Source organism: Capra hircus, chromosome 6, assembly GCF_001704415.2.
Source record: "Capra hircus breed San Clemente chromosome 6, ASM170441v1, whole genome shotgun sequence".
NCBI lineage: Eukaryota > Metazoa > Chordata > Mammalia > Artiodactyla > Bovidae > Capra > Capra hircus.
Genome location: NC_030813.1, coordinates 114,480,129 through 114,495,849, shown reverse-complemented (window position 1 = coordinate 114,495,849; position 15,721 = coordinate 114,480,129). Strand labels below are relative to the sequence as shown.

General features: G+C 55.0%; 1 protein-coding gene across 10 annotated transcripts in view; it reads left to right on the top strand.

Moving 5' to 3' along the window:
- ABLIM2 (actin binding LIM protein family member 2) overlaps positions 1–15,721 on the top strand; it is a 168,470-nt gene that overhangs the window by 134,849 nt on the left and 17,900 nt on the right. For 5 of the 10 annotated variants that reach the window (XM_018049779.1, XM_018049786.1, XM_018049783.1 and 2 more), the window contains 4 exons: positions 3,405–3,466; positions 11,024–11,078; positions 12,693–12,700; positions 12,912–12,992. In XM_018049779.1, the coding sequence (XP_017905268.1) occupies positions 3,405–3,466; positions 11,024–11,078; positions 12,693–12,700; positions 12,912–12,992 (206 nt within the window). The remainder of the gene's footprint in view (positions 1–3,404; positions 3,467–11,023; positions 11,079–12,692; positions 12,701–12,911; positions 12,993–15,721) is intronic. The other 5 variants (XM_018049788.1, XM_018049785.1, XM_018049784.1 and 2 more) reach the window with 1 other exon arrangement.

Below are 15,721 nucleotides of genomic sequence, written 5' to 3'. Positions count from 1 at the left end.
ATAAAATTCTCATGTCCAGGATACAGGAGAAATCACTCATCGCACCAAAGACCATGAACATAACTATGTGAATGAGAAAAGACAGTCAGCACGTCCTTGCTGTTGTCTGACTCTCTGCGACCCCATGGACTGCAGCACGCCAGGCTTCCCTGTCCTCCACTGTCTCCTGGAGTTTGCTCACTTGTGTCCATTGAGTCAGTGATGCCATCCAACCATCTCATCCTCTGTCGTCCCCTTCTCCTCCTGCCCTTAATTGTTCCCAGCATCAGGGTCTTTTCCAACGAGCTGAGTCTTTGCATCAAGTGGCCAAAGTATTGGAGTTTCAGCATCTGTCCTTCCAATGAATATTACTTTAGGATGGACTGGTTTGGTCTCCTTACTGTCCAAGGGACTCTCAAAAGTCTTCTCCAGCAACGTAGTTCAAAGCATACCCTAACACTGAAAAGACATTAGAATTATCTGAGGAGGATTTTTAAGGCGGTCATCACAAAAATGCTTCAACAAACAATTATAAATACTCTTGAAACAATTGAAAAAGTTAAAAAAAAAAAAAAAGGAAAGTCTCACAGAAGGAATACAAATTCTAAAAAAAAAAAAAAAAAAGAATTCAATGGAAATGATGGAACTGAAAAATAGAATATGCAAGATTTAAAAATTCACAGGTGGGCTCCCTAACAGAAGAGGAGGATATGTCAGAGGAGAGGCTCCAAGCTTAAAGACAGAACAAGAGCAATGATCCAACCTGAACAGCAGAGAGAAAGTAGGAAGACAGACTGAACAGAACCTCAGGAACCTGTAGGGTAACACTTATGTCACTGGAGACACAGAGGGAGAAAATGGGTCCAAAAAAATATTCACAGAAATATTGCCTGAAAACAAAAAATTTGGCAAAAAGACATAAACCTACCCACTCAAGAAACTGAGTGAACCGCAAGTAGATTAAGCCCAAAGTTATCCACAACCATACTTAAGCTTCAGAACCAGAAGACAGAAAAAACAATCTTGAAAGTAGTTCAAGAGAAAAGTCAACTTTATACTCCCTCCCAGCCAACTTCCCACCAGAAACCACGGAGGCCAGAGGAAGAGGGCACATTTTACAGGTGCAGAGAGACATTCGCTGTCGATGCGAATTCTATCTTGGGTGGAAATATCCTTCAGGAATGAATGGAACATGGAGACCTTCTCAGACAAAGGAAAACTCAGCAACGCGTTCGCTGGCAAACATACTTGTCTAAAGGACATTCTCCAATCGGGAAGTGATAAGAGGGCTCGGAAATTCAGAAGGGAAGAACGTCCAAGTAGGTGGAAATAGAGGTCAGCATAACAAACTGTCTTTCATTTTGATGAGTTTCTTAAGTCATTGTGATGATCAAAAATTATAGCAGCATGCGATACGGAAGCTCAAGGCAGGTAGAAGAAAGAGCTAAGACAGTCATAGCTGATGAGTCAGGAAAATGAAGTGGCCTGATGGAAGTGAGGTCTCTACACTTAATGCGAGCGTAGGATGCTGAGACAGAGGCTGGCAGCCTGCGCACAGGGAGTTTTAGAAGCTGGTCTGGTGATGGCTTCCGGGTGGAGAGTCACTGGTTTAGAGCAGGTAAGACTAGAGGAGGGGCATAGCTGGTCCCTGGGCCCTAAGGGGTGCCAAGCCTTAGTGAGCTTCAGAATGCCCTGGAGGGCTTGTAAAACACAGGCTTCAGGACCCCAGACCCAGAATTCTGTGTCTGTAAGTCTGCGGCGGGGCCTGAGAATCTGCCCTTTCTGACAAGTTCCCGGGCAAGACTGGAGCCGCTCGTCGGAGCCCCCGCTCTGAGACGTGCCGCCAGCACCCTTGGCTGATCAGGAGTTCCTGGGTCTCTCAGCCTCACACCCCCAAGAGTTCTGGCTCTGTGCGTAAACTGGGGAGCAGGTGTGTCCTGGAGGGACCCCGGGACTGTAAGTCGGGAAGACTCATCTTGCGGCTCAGGACCGGGTGAGGTTGGCCAGCTTCCTCCGTGGCCCTGGGCCTCCGTCCCCCTTTCCGTGAAATGGGAGAAGCCAGCTGGGTCACTTCCTGGCGAGGCCCAGGGTGACGGCACGAGTGAGAGGCGCCCAGTGGGCCTGGCCTGGGTGCCTCGCCCCGCTTCGCTTTCTCCAGCTCTGCTGTCTCCTGTTTCACGGATCAGTTTTCACACAGGTTTCCCGTGACGAGAAGGCTTCTTGGCTAAAACAAGTTTGAGATCCCTGCTCTTGACGTTGTAAAGGGCCCCTTCTGACCCGGAACCTTCCCACAGGCCATCCCGGGACACACGCGTCCCCGAGGCAGGCCCCCAGCTGAAGCCTTTCCTGCGAATGTGGCCTGTTCAGAAGGTCTCCTCACCCCTCCCTCTGCCAACCCCCAGGAGACAGGCACCCGGATTAACAGCACCCTCTGTTCGGAAGCTGGCCTTCCTGGAGTGGGCTGCAGGGCAGTGGGGCTGGCAGGCGTTCTGCCACAGTGCCTGCGGGGGCCAGGCACCTCCAGCGGGCTCGGTCCTCCGTCCTTGGGGACATTCTGGTGGCTCCCAGGAGCGCTTGCTGGGAATGGGAATCCCCTGGAATCACCAGACGTGGCCGCTGCTCTTCACGGGCTATGGAAAGACAGATGTTCAGACATCCGGGGGACGTCTGCTCCCCCAGGGTGGGGAGGGGTCCCCTACCCCCCAGGGACCCCAGCTCTGCCCTTCGTTCCCCTTCCGGGGCATGTCCCACACTCATGTCTGAGCCAGGAACTTCCGCTCTGTTCTCTCTAGACGTGGCACTGAAGTGGTTAATGATGGGGCGGGGGAGGGGAGGTGTCTCAAAGTCCTGGGCACCCCCCCTCCCCGCCCTGCAGGGGAGCCAGGAAGGTGAGTGATGGAGGGGACCCGGTGTGGGGTCTGCACAGGGGATTCAGAGCCCCGTGTCTCAGACTGGCCCCTTGAGGAGCCAGAAATTAGGACTTTAATATGAAAGCCCCCAATTGCAAACAGTTCAAGGGTTTGAAAGGTAGTCTGCAGGCCCTCTCTGGTGGAGCTGGGCCTCCGCTGGTCACCTCTGGCTCAGGGTGGCCCAGCCCTGCCCACACAGGGCCCCTTTCCCCCTCTGCCCCCAGCTCTCCTGGTCAGCTGGGTGAGGAGCTGGCCAGGTGACAGGACATGTGTGCCTGCCAGGCCGGGTAAGGCTCCATGGCGTTCCCGGGGTCAAGGGTAGGCTTGGGGACACACCCCCTTCCCGTGTCCATCTTCAGTCAGTTCCTGGGAGATCGGGGTCTGGAATGAGGCAGGTGGGATGTTCAGGGCCCTCCCGTGTCACCCAGTCACCCCCCCCCCCACACGGGCATGCCTCTTTCCCGCGCCTGGCTGAGCCTGGCCGCCTGCGTGACAGCTGTGCTGTGTCTGTTCCAGGGTTTCCCTATTCCAAGTCTGACCCTGTCACAGGACATGGCAAGAATGGCTTGGACCACCGGGTAGGTACTCGATACCCCCCACCCCGCACACCCTCCCTGGCACACGCGTGCTAACAGCTCCCAGGGCTAGCCCCCACAGCTTGGGGACCACTTGGCCAGGAAGAGGGGCCCTGGGGACCCCGCTCACCCGCCTGCCTGCCTCTGCCTGCTGCCCCACCGAGGGCCAGACCACCACCTAGCAACACCCCTCCTCTGTCTGCCTCCAGCTCCCAGGGAGACCCCAGGGTTAGGGGGACAGGGGCAGTGGGGCCACTCAGAGGGATCAGACCCCCGTTAAGGCCTTCCTGACTCCCTTCTCCTGTGACCTGGAGCCTAACAAGGACCAGAAAGGATGGAGGCGCGTCAGGAGCCATGTGTGCCCAGCGCCCACCTCCTCTCCTAGCGTGCCCCCCGCCACTGTTGGTACCTCACGGCTGCCTCTGATGGTGCCCTCAGCACTGTGAGTGCTTTGGGGGTCACACGAGGGCTGGTTGTCTTCTGCTCTCTCCTGGCAGCTGCTTTAAGCACCCCCTCCCCGCCCCCTGAGTGTGGGGACGCGAGAATGTCGCCCAGACAGCCTAGCACCCGGCGTGTCCCACAGCCGGGCCCACGTGCTCGCCCCTCTTCCCACAGCTCGTCCTGGTCTGCAGCGAGGCCCCCCTAGGCGGGGTGGGCGTGAGGTGCCGGACCCGCCCGGCGGTAGGCAGATGGACACACACACACACGACAAACCACACATACACACAGGACACACAACACACTGAGAACACACATGCATACACACAGAACACACGACACACAACACACGACAGAGAACACACACGCATACACACAGAACACACAACACACACGACACACACGACAAACCACACATACACACAGAAGACACAACATACAGAACACACGACACAGAGAACACACACGCATACACACAGAACACACACACTGAGAACACACATGCATACACACAGAACACACAACATATGACACACACACGACACACCACACATACACACAGAACACACAACATAACACAGAACACACACATACACACAGAAACACACACAAACACACACAACACATAACACACACGAAACACACAGACACACACACGAGAACACACGCATACACACAGAACACACACAATACGACAACACACATCACACGACAAACACACACACATAGACACACACACAAACCACACATACACACAGACACACACATAACACATGACACACACGACACACGACAAACACCACACATACACAGAGAACACACAAGCATACACACAGACACACACACAGAACACACGACACACATACACACAGAACACACACATACACACAGAACACACAACACACACAACACACCACAACATACACAACACAAACACACACATACACACAAGAACACACAACATACACAACACACAATACACACACGACAAACACCACACACATAGAACACACAACACATACAACACATGACACAACACACAACATAACACAGACACACACATACACACGAACAACAACACACACAACACAGAATACACACGCATACACACAGAACACACAGAACACACAACACACGACACACACACAACCACCACACATACACACAGAACACACAACATACACAACACACAACACACACGACACACACCACACACATAGAACACACAAAAAAAACAAAACACACATAGAACACACAACATATACAACACATGACACACACAACACACACAGAACACACAACATAACACATGACACACACGAAACACGACAAACACCACACACATACACAGAGAACACAACACAACACAGAGAACACACGCATACACACTGAACACACGACATACATAACACACGACACACACACATACACAACCACCACACATACACACAGAACACATGACACGGCAAACACCACACACACAGAACACACAACATATGACACACACACAGAACACACACATACAGAACACACAACATATACAACACACGACACACAACACACAGAACACACAACATAACACCACACAGAGAATACAACATATACAACACACACTAACAACATACACAGAACACACAACATAACACATGACACGCACACATACACACACACAACAAACACCACACACATACACACAACACATAAGACACACACACAGATGCTCACATACACCTACCACATAGACACACACACCACACACACACAGCCCCAGGACACTTGCTGCCCCAGAGGCAGCCTCTCACCGCTTGGAGGACACTGCCCACAGGAGCGCTCCCACCCTCCCAGAGAAGCCCCTCAGACTTGTCCCCACTTGTTCCCCCGGGTGGCCCTGTCACCACAAGTGGAATGCAAGGAGCGGTGACCCCTCGCGCTGACCTCCGACCCAGGGTCTAGCCACGGGGCACGTCCTAGGACAGGGGCCCCATCACGGAAGCTGTGGGCATCCTCAGGCCCTGCTCCATCACCCTCGGCCTCTGTGGGCCCTGCTGCTGGGTCTGTCCTGGGCCCCAGAGCCTCTGCATGATTAGCTCGGGTGAACCAGACGCATCCCACTGACCATTCAGGGGAACTGCGCACATCCCACTGATCACTCAGGTGAATTGAGCCCATTCCAATGAATGCGCAGGTGAACTACACACATCCCACTGACCACTCAGGGGTACTGCATGCATCCCACTGACCATTCCCCTGCTTGTTCAGAATGGGCTAAGCTGGAATGGGCACTCAGCATGCTTCTCTGAATTTCCTTTAAAGATTTTTCCGCTCCTGTCCTCCAGTCCTGTCCACAGGACCCCCTGGGCAGGGAAGAAGGTAGATCCTTAGGTTCAGCATGAGGGGCCTGAGGGCAGAAGGACTGGGTCAGAATGCTCCCTGAGTCTCTGCTCTATGACTCAGGGGCCGCAAGCGCCAGGATCACTGGCTGGGCCACATCCATGCCAAGGCATTCCACACCCCCCAAGCCAAGTCTGGGGGGTTTCTCTCAAAATGTGGGAGGCAATTAAGAGGATGGGTGTCAGCACCCACAGGCTTGCATCCTTGGTGGCCGAGCTGTGCATTGTCTAGGGAGAGTTCCCTCTTGGCTGCCATGCTGGAAGGATGCTGGTCAGTGGCCCCCAGCACCTGCAGGGAAGTCGTGGCCTCCAGATGCTCCACCCCCAAGGAGCCTGGGAACAGCTGGTGGAGATAGTCTGGCGGGGACACCGTCTCCAAGCCTCTCCTAGAGCAGAGAGCAGACACTTAAGCTTCACAGAGTTGACAGCTGAACCCTCCAGGAATGTTTCTCCTGCTGGCCTCACGGTAGGGAGCAGAGTGTTAGAAAACCTTTGAGCCCTTCTGTACATCTGTACATCTTGCTGCTGCTGCTAAGTCACTTCAGTCGTGTCCGACTCTGTGCAACCCCATAGACGGCAGCCCACCAGGCTCCCCTGTCCCTTGTCCCTGGAAGGCAAGAACACTGGAGTGGGTTGCCATTGCCTTCTCCAATGCATGAGAGTGAAAAGTGAAAGTGAAGTCATTCAGTCGTGTCCGACTCTTAGCGACCCCATGGACTGCAGCCCACCAGGCTCCTCCATCAATGGGATTTTCCAGGCAAGAGTGCTGGAGTGGAGTGCCATTGCCCTCTCCATCTGTACATATTAGGGAGTCGCTAAAGACGGAATTCATCACCCCATGAGGACTTTCAACTTTTCACATTAGACTAGCTTGGAGGCTGGTGAAAATCCTTGTTGACTTTTCTTTGGGACTCTTTTTTCCTTACTTATGTTCTCTCCCATTTTTCTTCTTCACTCTTTCTAAGACTCTTATATAACTGTTTGCCTGTTTTTTGGCCAGAAGACCGGATAATTGATGGCCAGTCTTTTACAGCTCAGCCATGTCAGATTAAGTTGTTTCTTGGTTTGTTTTTTCACTTTCTGAAAGGATTCTAGGTGACCTAAATTAAAAGCACAGATGCAGAGAGACCAAATCCCAGAGGAGAGAAGAAGAAAGAAATGGGAGAAAATTATGTCAGAACACACAAAAGAACACTGTCTGGAAAAACCATCGAAGCTCAGCTGCGAGCTTCCTGATGACCAGGGCACAGAGGCTGGCGGGATCAGTTGTGTGTGCTCATTGTCAAGTGGAAGGAAGTTAGTAAATCAGGAGGCGGAAATGAGCCTGGTTCTTGTTCCCGGATGGATTTGGAGCCAGCACCCTAGGCCCCACAAGGGCTTCCCTTGTGGCTCAGCTGGTAAAGAATCTGCCCGCAATGCTGGAGACCTGGGTTCGATCCCTGGGTTGGGAAGATCCCCTGGAGAAGGAAAAGGCTACCGACTCCAGTATTCTGGCCTGGAGAATTCCATGGACTGTATGGTCCATGGGGTCGCAAAGAGTCGGGCACGACTGAGCGACTTTCACCCTAGGTCGCAAAGCTTGTTTAAATGTCCTAGTAACTAGCCAGCCACAGAGCCTACCACGTGGTGGACAGTCACACCTCTCTGTAGGGTAAATGGGAAAAGAGCCGCCTGTGAAAGTCCTTCCCGTGGACCAGAGAGCACTAGTTCCACATGTGCCACCGGCCTGCAGTTAGGAGACCGGAGAGCCCCATGGACAGAGGAGCCTGGTGGGCTGCAGCCCACGGGGTCCAAAGGGCTGGACGCAACTAGTGGCTAACACTGAACGAGGCAGAAGTCAAGGGTAAAGTGAACTAGTAGTCTTAGTGGTATGAAGGGGGAACATTTCGTTCTTGACGACCCAAGTTATAAATCAGTTACAGCATTCATAAACTTCAATGTACCAAGCACCATGGCAACGCCAGAGACCTTGGTAAAATGCAAGCATGGAAAGCATTTTGAACAAGACTCTTTTGAAATCAGATAAGGATCTAGTGAAGAAAAAAAGGATAGAGAGCAATTTAATAGTGCCAAAAAACAAAATTAAACTAATAGGTGTATGAAAAATCCTTATCTTCTGGATTAGGTTTTCACATGTCCATAAAACATTAGTGTATATCACTATGAAGAAAACCTTAACAAAGTGTAAAAGTCTGATATTTTCCAACTGTGATGCTGGAAAGAATACATGCATTAATGTCAGGCAGCCCCGAGTCCAGATCCCAGCTCTGCCACATACTGGGTGTGTGTTTCGGCAAGTTACTTAAATTTAGAGTCTCTATTTCCCAGTCTTAAAAAAAAAAAAAAATCAAGGCAACCCACTCCAGTATTCTTGCCTGGAAAATCCCAAGGACAGAGGAGCCTGGCAGGCTGCAGTCCATGGGGTTGCGGAGTCGAATATGACTGCGTGACTGAGCACACACACGCACACACACACAGACGCACATGCGCACACACACACAGTCATCCTTACCTCTTAAAGTTATCATTTGGACAAGTAACGTGATGGGTGTGAAACCTAAGCTCTGTAAGCCTCGTTCCCAAATGAATAATTATGACAAAAGCACATCCCACCCTCTCTTACCTCCACATCACCGGCTCCTAAGCAAAACGTGAGCTTTAGCAAGAAAAGAACAGTCAGTGGTGAATGGCCAGTTTCGTTCTCCCTGTTATTAATCCCAGTATAATTTTTGGAAACTAAAAAGCTTCAGTTAAGTCTTTTACAGTTCCATGTATTAGCTGTGTGATCTTGGGCAAGTATCTTCTCTGAGCCTCAGCCATTACACGCTGATAACAACGCCCACCTCCTGAGGCTGCAGGAGATGAGTGAATGTGTGTGTAGGGCAGCTGGCACCTAATAACACCAAACAAATGGGAGAAGAGCTGGTTGCTTTTAGCCTCTCTGTTCTCTGCTGAGACTGCAGAGGGATCAGCTATGGGTGTGCCTGTGGGTGCGGCCTTTGTGGGATCCCCCCGGGCCGCTTAGCTGTCCCACCAGCTGACACATCGAGCCAGAGGCCTGCGGCTCCCCTGCACCAAAAAGGACATGAATGTCCTCCCACACTGGGTACTTAGATCAGGAGTAGACTGCTCTTCCCCTGCTCTGGACTGACACGGTGCCCCCTCCACCTGGGGGATGCCCTCCTCCCTGCTGAGAGTCTCTGCCCTGTCTCCGAGCCTGGCTGACCAGACGACGCTGGTCCTGCTGCCCGAAAGTGGGTTTCCCACAGCCGCAGGTGGAGGTGCTGCTCCCTGGCCCGGGAGCTTGCCGCCTGCGATGCAGAGCAGTGGGCACTAGGTGGCAGCATTTCTCTTTCGTATTCCGAACAGGCCCCGGGGGAGAAGGCCAAGGTGGGAGACCAGAGCTGCCTAGATTCGTGCAGGAGGTTCCCTATCCAGGCAGGTGCAGGGGCAGAGGGAATGTTTGTCAGCGGCCTGAGAAACCCTCTCCAAATTTCGCTCCTGAAACTCCCAAGGGGAGTCCTTCACGGGCGACTCGGTGGGTACGAGGTTGGCCGGCCCCAGGTCCCAGCGCTGGGACTAGGGTGCGGCGTGCCAGGCTCTTACCAAAGGACTCAGCTCATACAACGTTTGTGAGCAATCCAAATTAATTTTTTTTTTAATTGGCGATGGACAAAGGATCAGACACGTAAAGACCGCCACAGCCCTCCGCTTACGCGCTCACCTGCCTCACCACCTCCTCCCGGCGTCTCTGGGCCTCGGTTTTCCCCGCTCAGGATGAAGGACGTTGGACTGGGTGCTTCCGGAGGCCTCGCCCTGCCCCATGCTCGCGAGGACTGTGACCAGCTGCTCACTTGTCACTTCTAGCAGTAAATGAGTGCTGGAAGCCCTATCCCTGTAATACGACCCAGGGTGAGGAGGTGACGCCCCCCCTTAACTGCAGGGCTCCCTCCGTGGAAATTTAACCACTGCGCCCAGTTTCAGAAGCACTGGCCAAGAGCCCTGACCCGGGTCAGGTGCTGTACCCGGTGCCAGACGTGAGCACACGTGAAATGCTTTTCTCCACTGCGGGCAATGGACTCAAGGCCCAGACAAAGTGGACAGGACAGGGGCCAACTGATGTGCAGGGCCCCGGTGCCCGTGTCGCAGGGCGGGGACCCTCCGGAGAGGTTTGCAGGATGACTTTTTCAGGTGGGCAAAGGGAACGAGAGCGCCAGACATCAGGGTTGGCTGCTGAGATGCCACGGACAGGTGAAGGAGGCACCTGAGAGGGGGTGCCGGGCTCCCAGGCCCGCCGCCCCTCTGAGGGCCAGCCCTTGAGTGCCAGCATGTCAGCCACGCTCATGACACGTGGCGTCTGTGCCAGGGGCTTTACAGACACCGGCCACCCGAGCCCCCTGGGGCCCACTCGTCCAGTGGGACCGGAGGCCCCGTGCTGGAGCCGCGGCCCCAGTGAGATGCCCGCGGGGTCCGGGCCCGCTGTGGGGCCGAGGGGCAGGCGCCCAGGGGCTGTCGTCTCAGCGGCTTAGGAGCTGGCGGGCCAGGCAGGGGCGGCCTGAAGGCGGCAGGAGGCGCGTGAGCACACCTGCTCTTGGGAAGCCGGCGGCCTTTCCAGAGCCTGGTCCCAGCGGGCGCCCCAGGCCGACCCTCGTCCCCCGCCCGGCTGCCAGGACCCCGGCGACTGCCTGCCCCCTGCAACCTGCCCCTGCCGCCCTCTCTCTTTCTCTTCCAGAATGCCAATGTGGGCCCTGGTGGAGCAGACCCGGATGCCGGCTGGGCCACGCGAGGTACAGGAGGCGGGGACCCCGTGGGTCTCTGGCTGGGGCAGGGGCCGCTGACGGGTCCACGGGTCTCGTTCCCAGACCACCCTCCCTGCCATGGCCGCCGGCAGAAGGCTCCCAGCCCCCGGGCGGCGGAAGCCGGGGATGCTCGTGTCCCCGCCTCTTCCGGTCGTGGTCGCGCTTCCGTTTTCGCTTCCATCATGAGATAGCGGACATGCTTCCTCTTCTCCCTGGGGTGTCCCCCTCTAACTCAGGTGCTAACTCAGGGCTCCCCCCCGTCTCCTGCTCTAGGTGCTCCCCTCTGGAGCACGGGCCCACCCTGTCCTGACCGACTTGTCACTACAGGTCACTCAGGCAAGAGATCTGTGTTTGAATGACCACCTCAGGCCAGGGCGGCAGCCAACCCAACACCGACTGTCACATCCACCATAATAAGGGAGGCAGAGCCGCAGGGAAAAGCCACCTCGGGGCTTCCCAGGCGGCTCCATGGGTAAAGAATCCACCTGCAGTGCAGGAGCCCCAGGAGACGCGAGTTCAATCCCTGGGACAGGAAGATTCCCCCTGGAGGAGGAAATGGCAACCCACTCCAGTATGCTGGCCTGGAGAATCCCTTGGCCAGAGGAGCCTGGTGGGCTGCAGTCCGTGGGGGTCGCAAAGAGTCGGACGCCACTGAGCCACTGAGCACACACAACGGAGGCAAAGTGGAAGGGTAAAGCCCGCCCAGCTCCTGCGCCCACAGTGCAGCCTCCCAGGGCTTCGCACTGGCAGGATGGCCTGCAGGGAGGTTGGCGCTATTGGACAGACCTGCTCATGTGGCTGGTATCCGCCTGGGAGGCTCTGCCAGTCCTCAGCCACAGGGCCGCGATGCTCGCTCATGGCTGTTACCCAAGAGTGACCGGAGCCTGCTCTCCAGGGCTGATCCACGCTGGATGTTGGAGTTGGGGAAAGGGGAGGGAGTCGCAGCCTGCACCCTCTAAGTGGTCTCCAGGTCTCCGGGCTCAGAGCTGGCCTGGCCAGGCCCCCGCACAGCACACGGGGAAGTTCAGGGACCAGCCACCCAGTGCCCGAGCTGCTCACTGATGTCTCCCGCCAGAGAGGGAGGCTTTACAGCCAGGACCCAGAGATGCCGCCCTGGGGGGGATGCGTGCTCCTGGAGACAGCCCATCTGTATGATTTTTTTTTTTTTTTTAACAAGCCACTTTTAGTCTGGAAGAAAAAAAATACCTTTAATAAGCTAGCGTGTGGGGCTCTGTATTTAAAAGGAGGAGCTGAAGGGTGAAGAAAGTAAGACAGTAAGAGGTGGGTAAGCCCAGAGGGTAAACTGAGGCAGGTCTGGGGAGCCCCCCCACCTCAGGGAGACAGTAGCCCAGCCAAGAGAGAACACAGCGCTGCCTCAGGCTCCCAGTCTGGCCTCCAGTCTGCAGACCATGCCTCCCGCTCCTGGCTTCCCACGGAGACCCCAGGGACCCCCCACCCACCCCCAAGCTCTGAGGATGCTGCGGGGTGGAGGCGGCGTGGTCCTGTCGGCCACAGGGCGGGGTCTGGGCGGGATTGCTCCACCTTTGGGCTGAGCCCGTGCGAGTTCTGAGCTGGCCCCTGTGGTCTCTGCTTCTCTTACAGAATACAAGGTAAGGGCCGCCCGCTCCCGCGCTGACCTCTGCCTGCTGCGCCGCGCCTGCCCAGGTTAAACATTCCTTTTCTTGTGCTTTCCCGTGAAATGTGTGTGTCAGATGTGGATACATGTACGTAGCTCTTCCTTAGCCTCGACTCAGCTCTTGGCCTCCTTCTTCACAGACACACCTGCTCCCTGGGTGACCCCGGGCTTTCTTCTCCCTGCAGATCTATCCGTATGACGCCCTTATTGTCACAAACCGGATCCGAGTGAAGCTGCCCAAAGATGTGGATCGGACGAGACTGGAGGTGAGGGGGCCCCAGGGGTGAAGGACCATGTCCGCTGGGAACATCTCTCCCCATCCGGCGTGTTGACACACCACCCCCGAGATCCCCACAGTGATGTGCAGGGCCCAGTGACAGGCTCGGAATCAAGGACCTGTGTTGTCTCCAAGACCGGAGACCGTGGTTATGTGCCCAACAAAGATGGCTTTTCCAAAGGGCGCACAGCTGCAGCGGTTTGGGGTCAGGAAGGCTTCGTCACTGTGCTTAACTGGGTAACATTCGCCTCTTCCTTGAACGCTGGGAAAATTGGCACAGTTCCTGGTTTCTTATCTGATCACCTTTACCCTGACCTTGAATGGTGCTTAACTCCGGGAGCAAGGGCATGTTTAAAGGACCTGCAGGACGAGGGCACAGAGGGTGTGTGGGTGGCATCTCTTAGCCAGGCCCCACCATGAGCCATGGTCCCGGGTGGTCAGCATGCATAAAAACTTCCTTCATCCTCACCATCCTCCCACCAGGAAACCAGTGTCCAATGATGGACCGCACCTCCTGAGCTGTGTCGGGAAGGCTTCACAGGGGTGAGGGGTCTGGGGGCTCCTGAAGGCCCAGGGCCACCTGCCCCGTCTGTGCCCAGGGGCTGGGAGCAGCTGTGGGGGTGGGTGCGGGCTCAGGAGGCTGCCGGGAGGGAGCAGTAAGGGTGTGGATGTGGCCCAGGGGCCCCAGCAGTGCCGGGGGCTCAGCAGGGCTGGCAGGCGGAAGCCCATCCCAATCCAGGCCAGGTTGATCTGAAAAGAAGCGCATTCTCAGGGGTCCAGATGGACGCTCTGGGGCCCTGATCTTCCTTTAAGATGACGTTGATATCTGCTGGGTGGGGAGCTGTGCTCACGAGAGGCACTAGAGCCCCTCACCCAGGCTCCAGGTAGTGGTGGCAAGGAGGGACGGGGACGCTGGTGGGACTGCAGCGGTGTTGGGGGTAGGGGGCAGGGATCAACCTTCTGTTGTGATGATGGATCCTGACCGAAAGTTGTTGTTCAGTTGCTAAGTCTGGACTGCAGCACACCAGGCTTCCCTGTCCTGCACCATCTCTTGGAGCTTGCTCAAACTCCCGTCCATTGAGTTGGTGATGCCATCCAACCATCTCGTCCTCTGCCGTCCCCTTCTCCTCCTGTCCTCCATCTTTCCCAGCATTGGGGTCTTTTCCAATGAGTAACCAGAAGTAAGCTAGAAGGGAACTGCTAGTTTGTCTGACCGACGGGGCTTCAGGTGAGGTCTGATCAAGCCCCCAGACCCGGATTCTCTCCTGTTTCCTGAGTGCCTCCCCTGTGTGTTGGCCTCACAGACAGACAGATGTTCACTTGCCCTCCCCCAGACTCGAAGTCTGGATGAAAGAGACCCAGTGAGGCTCCCAGAGGGGCTCTAGGACCTGGGACCTAGGACCTCGAGACAGGGGGCGGGTGCTGGGCTCAGATAATTGCGATATGAATACATAATGTGGGATTAATACGGTAATGTATCCGCTTAACCCTTTACTAGCAGCTATTTAGTGATGCAGCTATTGTTGAGAGTTGAAAACGTAAGGACAATATTAACAGTAACTAGACTGGTTTTGCGTGTGATTTGAGGTACTAGTTTCATTCCCTTATTGATGAACAACACAGTACTCTCTCACTTCTCACAGCCTGCCTTAGCCAAAATCATCCATGCAATGTTTAATTGCAAAGAAGCCTTTTTGTTACCAGTGAAAAACTGAAAAGTATGCCGTCCGTTGAAAGTATTTCACAAATTATTTGCTCGTGATTATGATATTAAGGCTTCCCAGGTGGCTCAGCGGTAAAGAATCCGCCTGCCGAGGGAGGAGATACAGCAGATTCAGGTTGGATCCCTGGGTCAGGAAGATCCCCTGGAGGAAGAAATGGCAACCCGCTCCAGTATTCTTGCCTGGAAAATTGCATGGACAGAGGAGCCTGCTGGGCTGCAGTCCATGGGGTCATAAAGAGTCGGACGTGACTAAGCATGCACTGCTAAGTCGCTTCAGTCGTGTCCGACTCTGTGCGACCCCATAGACAGCAGCCCACCAGGCTCCCCTGTCCCTGGGATTCTCCAGGCAAGAATACTGGAGTGGGTTGCCATTGCCTTCTCCAATGCATGAAAGTGAAAAGTGAAAGTGAAGTCATTCAGTAGTGTCTGACTCCTAGCGACCCCATGGACTGCAGCCTACCAGGCTCCTCCGTCCATAGGATTTACCAGGCAAGAGGACTGGAGTGGGGCGCCATTGCCTTCTCCCAAGCACGCACAGAAGGAGATAAAGACTGTGGCCTTGTTCTGTGAAGTGTTCAGCGTAGTCTATGATGCTCTGCATACGTGCTAAGTCGCTTCAGCTGTGTACGACTCTTTGTGACCCTATCGATCTTAGCCAACCAAGCTCCTCCATCCATGGGATTCTCCAGGCAAGCATACTGGAGTAGGTTGCCATACCCTCTTCCGGGGGATCTTTTCGACCCAGGATCGAACCCGCGTCTCTTTCATCTCTTGCACTGGTAGGTGGATTTTTACCACTAGCGCCACCTGGGAAGCCTGGGATGAACAGAGCAGGCCCCGAATCAAGCTCAGGGGGTACCTGCCACGTGGTCTGGAGGACGGGGCCCAGGGCAGCCGCTGCCCGGGCCTCAGGGTGACAACCCCTGAGTTCTTTGCCGGGGACGCACTCTGGCTCCTGCTGAAGTGAGGCCCTTGGTAGCTGTGTGCTCAGGTCT